This window comes from Hyperolius riggenbachi, chromosome 4, assembly GCF_040937935.1.
Source record: "Hyperolius riggenbachi isolate aHypRig1 chromosome 4, aHypRig1.pri, whole genome shotgun sequence".
Taxonomy (NCBI): Eukaryota; Metazoa; Chordata; class Amphibia; order Anura; family Hyperoliidae; genus Hyperolius; species Hyperolius riggenbachi.
The window spans coordinates 495016062-495024447 of NC_090649.1; the positions used below are offsets into that span (position 1 = coordinate 495016062).

An 8386-nucleotide genomic window follows, 5' to 3' on the forward strand; every position below is an offset into this window, starting at 1 on the left:
ACCACCAGATATCAGCATTAGCTACCGTGTTGCCCCAAAAATAAGACAGTGCCTTATATTAATTTTTTTGTGCCAAAATATGTGCTAGGGCTTATTTTCAGGGGATGTCTTATTTTTCTATGAACACAATTTCCTGCTCTGTGTGTCCTCCTGCCTTCCCCACTGCGCCACCTCCTTCTCTGCTGGAGGCACCTCTTGTGTGCCCCTGTGTCCTCCTTGTACCTTTAGTATCTTTCTGGTGTACCCCTCTGTACCTGTGTTCTCCTATACCCTGTCCTCCTGTATCCTCCGCTGTGTTTTCTGCTCTCCCTCATGTCCTCCTGTTGTCCCCCTTGTCCTCGGATATCTCCCAGCATCCTGTTCTTTCCCCCAGCTTCATGCCACTGTGTCCCAGAGCTTCACCTTATGGGAAAGAAGTTTGACAACTTGTACGTCTACTGGAGCCGATGGTCTTGCAGGTGGGATAACGGCACTTGAGTGAAGTAATTGGCCTTATGACAGAGCCATTGTCCCACCTTCAAGACCATGGGCTGCAGTAATAACACCATTGGAAAATGGTGAAATTGATGCTGTACGGTTTGTGAATCCACACATACAATTGATGCGGCGCACCAAAACCTGCCAATGACAACCAAGAAGGGGATGGGGAACAGCTTGGTAATGATTACTACTATTCAAAGCATCTATAGAAGTGATTATTACCAGCACAGGACTAATAGAGAGCTAATTCAGTGGTTGAGGGCCCAGGGGCCCCGATGAGGTCACAACATCTGCACCCCCCATTGCTACACCACCCTACAGACCAGTGCTTTGTGCTGGTAAGCTGCAGACATGCAGAACAATTTCATGCTCTTCCCTGGACCATTTCACACATGCCCAATCCAGCACTGCAGGCCATGGTTCCTGCACAGCGGAATGTGTCACCGTTCATTAACCAGCTGGCAAGCTTCCACATCAGACACATGTATACATCGTCCTGAACGCAAGCATCAGTGCAACTTCACAGTGTATGTGAACTGGCCCCAATAGCAGCAGATTATAATCCTCAATACACTTTATGTAAGCTGGACAGCACAGTGGTGTAGTTGTTAGCTCTCTCGCCTTGCAGCTTTGGGTCCCTGGTTAAAACCCCAGCCAGGACACTAATCTGCATGGAGTTTGTATGCTCTCCCCATGTCTGATTAGGGCTTCCTCTAGGCACTCTGGTTTCCTCCTTAATTTAACTGGCTTCCCCTAAATTGTCCCTAGACTGCGATACATACAGTACACGATACCTACAGTACATAGACACAGGACTATGGTAGGGATTAGAGTGTGAGCTCCACTGAGCGACAGCAAAGTGACAAGACAATATACTCTGTGCAGCGCTGCAGAAAATGCTTCAGGTGAAGTTTGGAAAATTTGAATATTGTGCATAAGTCCATTTATTTCAATAATTCAACTTAGAAGGTGAAACTGAGATGTGGAATAAGAACCCTCTGCAGGTGTTTTGTGTGAATTAGCTGATTAGAGTCGGACACTTTGAGCCGAGAATATGGAACATTTTCACAATATTCTAATGGGCTGAGAGTTTGATTTTGGGGTTCTCATAAGCTGTAACCATAATCATCAAAATTATAACCAATAAAGGCTTGAGATATCTCGCTTTGCATGTAATTAGTCTGTTTCATATATTAGTTTCACCTTTTAAGTTGAATTACTTATAATGGACTTTTGCACCATATTCTAATTTTCCGAGTTTCACCAGTAAATAATAATAATAATCATAATAACAATAATAATATTTATAATAAATAATAATGTGAACACAAGGATTAGTAATATCACTTTTCAATAATAGGGCAGGTCCTCATCTGTGGAGGATTGCTGCGGCCAACAAAGGGAATTTATCTTTTTCCACGTGGTCTCTTCTACCTGACAAGACTTCTAACAGCCATTACCAGGAAGTAAAGGCTATTAGAATTGTCAGGTAGGAGAGAGCAGGTAAAGAGTTGGATCTCCATTTCGTTCAGGTGCCTTTCTGACCAATGAGGAGCTGTCAGGGTCCAGAGATCGCTATTCCTGTTGCACAACATTTGTTGAGGATAACATTCAGCTGCAGTGACCATAGAGGCGGCAAACTGTCAACGTTTCTGCCATAGTAGCCATTTACAATGTGTGATAATCTTTATATGTTCAGATATAGGGTATATTCATTACTGGACAGTAATATTTCTACATACCTCCCAACATTTTGGAATTAGAAAGAGGGACACTTAAGCCACGCCCCTGCCACACCCCTGATCACACCCCTGTCACACCCCTCATCACTCATACCATAAAGATTTCATAAGAAAAATATGTTGTTTTAGAATTCAAACCACACTGGTCCTTTCTATCCTGGTTCATTTTCCTTCATAGTAACATTTTAAAATTAGTAATATATCAATTTAAAGGATGAGAATAAAGTTTAGAGTCAATCAAACACATTTTTAGTAGATAAATGTATATATTTATATAGAAAGAGGGACAAAGTTCCGAAAGAGGGACAAATGAGGAGGACAGAGGGACAGAGGGACAGGGCTCCCAAAGAGGGACTGTCCCTCCGAAAGAGGGACACTTGGTAGCTATGCTTTTATGATGTGCTTCATGCTGTTTTTGTAGCATGCTTTACACTAGTAACATGTGCACAATGCACATTATACAGACTGCATAGCTCGGGTTATGTAGCTGGCCTCAGCCAGGATAGCTACGCACTGACATTTGTGCGGCATTCCCCGTTAAGACAGAGACACAATGCAGAGGAACGAACGTTATGAGCACGTTGTGTTGCACACAGTGTCAGAGAGGTGTATTTAGGGTAAGGAAATAGCTTGTTAAAGGGGCACTATGGCGAAAAATTGTAAAATTTAAAATATGTGAAAACATACTGTATACAAATACGTTTTTTTCCAGAGTAAAATGAGCCATAGATTACTTTTCTCCTATGTTGCTGTCACTTACAGTAGGTGTAGAAATCTGACAGAAGTGACAGGTTTTGGACTAGTCCATCCCTTCATAGGGGATTCTCAGAAAGGCTTTTATTATTTATAAAGATATTCCCTAAAAGGATTTAAAGGATACCACAGCTGAAAATAAGATTGCGGCAGTGTGTGGGGGAGTACAAGTAAATACCTTCAGCTCCTCCTGCCCCCCTCCCTCTGTCGCCGGGCACCAGGAAGAATATTAGAGGAACGGCGGCAGATGGAGGGGGGCAGAGGGCGCTAAAGGTATTTACTTGTACTCCCCCACACACTGCTGCAATCTTATTTTCAGTTGTGGTATTATCCTTTAAACAATGATACTAGCCAGCTTCCCTGCTCGCTACACAGTTTTTGGGCAGTTTGATAAAGCAACTGCCATTTACTAAGTGCTCTACAAAATAAATAAATCCCAGAGAATCCCCCATGAAGAGATGGACTCGTCCAAAACCTGTCACTTCTGTCAGATTTCTACTACCTACTGTAAGTGACAGCAACATAGGAGAAAAGTCTTTTATGGCTCATTTTACTCTGGAAAAAACGTACTTCTTATTTGTTTATTTTTGCATATATTTTAAATTTTACAATTTTTCGCCACAGTGCCCCTTTAAGTATTACAACTATTCAATGCACATATAGAGGTGATCATTACCAGCATAGCACCAATGAAAAGCTAATAATAAGATGGATGAAGAAGGGCCCCTGGTGGGCCCTGCTACTCCCATGGGCCCCGGTGCAGTCACAACCTCTGCATGCCCTGTTGCTATGCCACTGTTTACCAGGACATGAACTGAATGATCCAATCATAAGCTGCCCCTTTATATCTGTGCATCATTAGAGAATAGCAAAGTAACCACAGCTGTCCTTATTTTTCTTGCTATAAGCTCGTCATTCTAATAATCAGAGCTGCTAAACAACACAACGTAACCTGACAGCCCTCACCTGCCCCGATCAGCTCAGCCTACAGCCCAGTGCACACCAAACACTTCTAGCAGATCTGCAAAACGCTAGAGGTTTTTGAAGCGGATTTCAGAGCAATTCTAGGCATGTTTGGAGCCCGTTCACACTAGCGTTTGCAAAACGCTGGCGATTTTTGCCTCTTGTTTTGCAGGAGTGATTTTTCCACGATTTCACATAGTAAAATCACTGAACACTGCAGCGATTTTTCAACGATCACATTTAGCGCTTCTATAGCACTGAAACGCGATCACCAGCAAATCGCCTGAAAATGGTGCAGGCGACGCGTCTGCGTTTCGCGGTTTTGGGCGATATGCGGCAATTACCGCAAATCGCCCATGTAAGAATGGGCCCATAGACTTTTATTACACTAGCGCTTTCAAAAGCGCTAGCGTTTCAGCGTTTCGCCGAAATTGTCGGCAAAACGCTCTAGTGTGAATGCGCCTTTAGAGAGGTTTTCTAAACACGCCTAGCATTTTTTGGAGCGTTTTTGTGTAGCAGATTTCATATATTGCTACAGTAAAGCTGTTACTGAACAGCTTCTGTAACAAAACCGCCTGGAAAACCGCTCTGATCTGGTGTTTTTCAGAGCGGTTTTCCACTTTCCTATACTCTAACAATGAGGCAGAAACGCCCCAGAAATCAGCAAAAATGCTGCAGCCCCCGAGTTTGCGTTTGTGGAAAAAACAAACCGCTCTGGTGTGCGCCAGCCCATTAAAATACATTACCCAAGCGTTTTTCTATCCCCAAGTGTTTTAAAAAACGCTCCAGAACTGCTCTGGTGTGCACCAGCCCTATGAGAGTGAGATACGTTTGTAGAAGTCTCAGCAGGCAGCACAGCACGCAGGCAGCACAGCACACAGGCAGCACAGCACGCAGGCAGCACAGCACGCAGGCAGCACAATACGCAGGCAGCACAATATGCAGGCAGCACAGCACGCAGGCAGCACAGAACACAGGCAGCACAATACGCAGGCAGCACAGCACGCAGGCAGCACAGCACGCAGGCAGCACAGCACACAGGCAGCACAGCACGCAGGCAGCACAACACGCAGGCAGCACAGCACGCAGGCAGCACAGCACGCAGGCAGCACAACACGCAGGCAGCACAGCACGCAGGCAGCACAGCACGCAGGCAGCACAGCACGCAGGCAGCACAGCACGCAGGCAGCACAACACGCAGGCAGCACAGCACGCAGGCAGCGCAGCACGCAGGCAGCACAATACGCTGGCAGCGCAATACGCTGGCAGCACAGCACGCAGGCAGCACAGCACGCAGGCAGCACAACATGCAGGCAGCACAGCACACAGGCAGCACAGCACAACATGCAGGCAGCACAGCACACAGGCAGCACAATACGCAGGCAGCACAGCACACAGGCAGCACAGCACACAGGCAGCACAATATGCCCGCAGCACAGCACGCAGGCAGCACAGCACACAGGCAGCACAACACGCAGGCAGCACAGCACGCAGGCAGCACAGCACGCAGGCAGCATAGCACACAGGCAGCACACAGGCAGCACAGCACACAGGCAGCACGCAGGCAGCACAGCACACAGGCAGCACAGCACACAGGCAGCACAGCACGCAGGCAGCACAGCACACAGGCAGCACGCAGGCAGCACAGCACACAGGCAGCACGCAGGCAGCACAGCATGCAGGCAGCACAATATGCAGGCAGCACAGCACAAAGGCAGCAGAGAGGGGTACTCACAATTTCATATCGGGCACTCTGTGTCCTCCTGCCTGTCCCAGGCACACCAGACTGTCCCCGCTGCAGTCACACATCTTGCAGGCTTCAGTGATGACAAAGGAGCAGGCTGGGTTCAGGTACGCCAGGTAGAGCAGGAGGAAATAAACATGCAGGGTCTCCATAATGAGGTGGTCCTTGGCGGAGAGCTTATTTTAATTCCATCTTTATTCTGGTATCGCTTTTGTTCCCCTTTGAAGTGAGTTACAGCCGGGAGATGGAACATTGTGTATTCCATGCAGACATGGTGTTCCTATTTTTAGTCTGCATTTACACTGACTAACTGAGAGTCCGTTGTCACGGCTCCTCCTGCCTCGAAGTTTGGAAAACGATAATTTATCCGCGGACTCCAGAGTAACTCCCTTCACAAGTGTCTCCGCTCATCCGCAGTCCCCCAATAAAAAGTTTACAATGGTGGCGGAGCGCGCTGCCAAGAGTTTTATTTGTGCTCACTGGATAATTGCTGTGAGCGGCAGCTCTGGAGAGCCAGGCTTTGTATTCTGCTCTGGTGGTCAGTAGGGGAGAGGTAATTCTGAGAACTTATAGAACAGATGCCATGTGCAGCTCCAACAGACTCAATCTTCGGCTGATTACGCAGAGTTCTCAGAAGCAACAGAATTGTTGCCAAAAATAATGCAAGAGTCTCTTGTGTTTGGCTGCATTGTGTCAGCCATGGCTGAGGGATTTATCATCATGGACCCCTCCCCCCAGGTTAATTTGAATGGGGGAACCTCCCGCATTCCATGTGTATCAACTTCCTACTTCCTTGCAAGGTTTTTCATGAGTAACCAGCAACCCCCATCAAGCCATATGCAGCAACCCCCTATCAAGCCATGTGCAGCAACCCCCTATCACACCATGCGCAGCAGCCCCCCATGAAGCCATTGTGCAGCAACCCCCCATCAAGCCATGTGCAGCTACCCCCCATCAAGCCATGTGCAGCAACCCCCCCATCAAGCCATGTGCAGCAACCCCCCATCAACCCATGTGCAGCAACCCCCCATCAACCCATGTGCAGCAACCCCCCATCAAGCCATGTGCAACAACCCCCCATCAAGCTATGTGCAGCAACCCCTCATTAAGCCATGTGCAGCAACCCCACATCAAGTAATATGCAGCAACCCCCCATCAAGCCACGTGCAGCAACCCCCCATCAAGTAATATGCAGCAACCCCCCATCAACCCATGTGCAGCAACTCCCCATCAAGCCATGTGCAGCAGCCCCCTATCAATCCATGAGCAGCCCCCTCTTTAATATGTAGTGGCCACCTTGGGCAGTAGCCCTTTCCTATTCTTTTTGTAGCACCAAATTCTTTTTACAGCTATCCGATTCTACGATTTGGAAGCTCTGTTCCCACATAAGGGGGGGTGTATGTCCAAGGTTGGAGATATGAGACTGGTGGGTCAACGATTGTGAACAGATGAGTCTTCAAGGCCTCCTTGAATGAGTTGAAGGTGGAGACGAGCCTGGTGGGTGGAGGAAGTTCCATGGAGAAGAGGCAGCTCTGGAGATGTCCTGGAGCCCCGGGAGTGATCCAATGATGTGAGGGAACGACATCCTTAGAGTGTTGGAGGTACAAACACATTTGCTAACTCCCAGCTAGAGCAATCTCCCGCCTTTATCTGGTCAGCAGCAGACGCTAGTCAGCCAATCAGGTGCACTGTCATACACCCTTTGCCTGCTGTACCACATCTAGCAGGAATTGCATAAATTAGCATTCAGGTGGGAGGCTTCGGTTGGATGTAATCGTAGATTGCATCGTTTTACAGGGACGCCTCGTGTAGGCACATCTCCCACATGGTCCCCTCCCTAACCACTCACCTGTCAACCGCATCCTGGAAGCTGCAAAAAAGAAATTTAAAATCACAAACACTGGTCCGCAATCTCCTACCTTTATCTGGTCAGCAGACGCCAGTCAGCCAATCAGGTGTACCGAAGCCTCCCACCTGAATGCTAATTTATGCAATTCCTGCTAGATTTGGTACGGCAGGCAAAGGGTGTATAACAGTACACCTGATTGGCTGACTGGCGTCTGCTGACCGGCTAAAGGTAGGAGATTGCTCTAGCTGGGAGTTAGCAATTGTATTTGTTGCAGTTGGCATTCAGTTTAGAGGTGGTGGGGGTGAGTTCTTTGGAGGTGAGAGGTCCAGGCCTTGCCCGCACTTCCCTCTAGGTATCACATGGTGGTTTGGGGGCCCCAGCTAGTGAGAGAGACTTGGGGCCCCCGGATGTTGTGCGGACCAGTGTTAGTGTTGGAGGGACAACAGCCGAGATGTATGACATTGAAGGGGAGGTATGGTGGATGGACATCCATAGAGTGTTGGAAGAGCGGAGAGAGAAGGTTGGGAAGAATCTCTGGATGACATTGGAGATGTATGAAGGGAAAATAAGTGGATGGATTTTTATGCCAGGCAGAGCAGTGTGAATGTAATTCTGAGGGGGGCAGGGAGCCAGGGAAGGAACTTGTGAAGAGAGGCACTGAAGAGGAGCAGCAGAGGAGTGGAGAAGTCTGGCAGCTGCGATCATAACGGATTGTAGTGTGTGGAGTCTAGTCTAGGGAAGTCCAGAGAGGAGGGCATTGCAAGAGTCCAGAAAGGAGATGACCCGGTAATGGGGTTAGGTTGGGGAACATTTTTGGCGATCCTCCATAGATGGAAGTGGCAGGACCTGACAGAA

The 8386-nt window shown here is 47.9% G+C and overlaps 1 protein-coding gene across 2 annotated transcripts in view; it reads right to left on the reverse strand.

Annotated features, from left to right (window-relative positions):
* The window catches only part of LHCGR (luteinizing hormone/choriogonadotropin receptor), a 143488-nt gene extending 137132 nt beyond the window's left edge, over window positions 1-6356 (reverse strand). For both annotated transcript variants that reach the window (XM_068233069.1, XM_068233068.1), the window contains exon 1: window positions 5674-6356. In XM_068233069.1, the coding sequence (XP_068089170.1) occupies window positions 5674-5834 (161 nt within the window). In that variant the 5' untranslated portion in view covers window positions 5835-6356. The remainder of the gene's footprint in view (window positions 1-5673) is intronic.
* Window positions 6357-8386: the final 2030 nt, after the last annotated feature.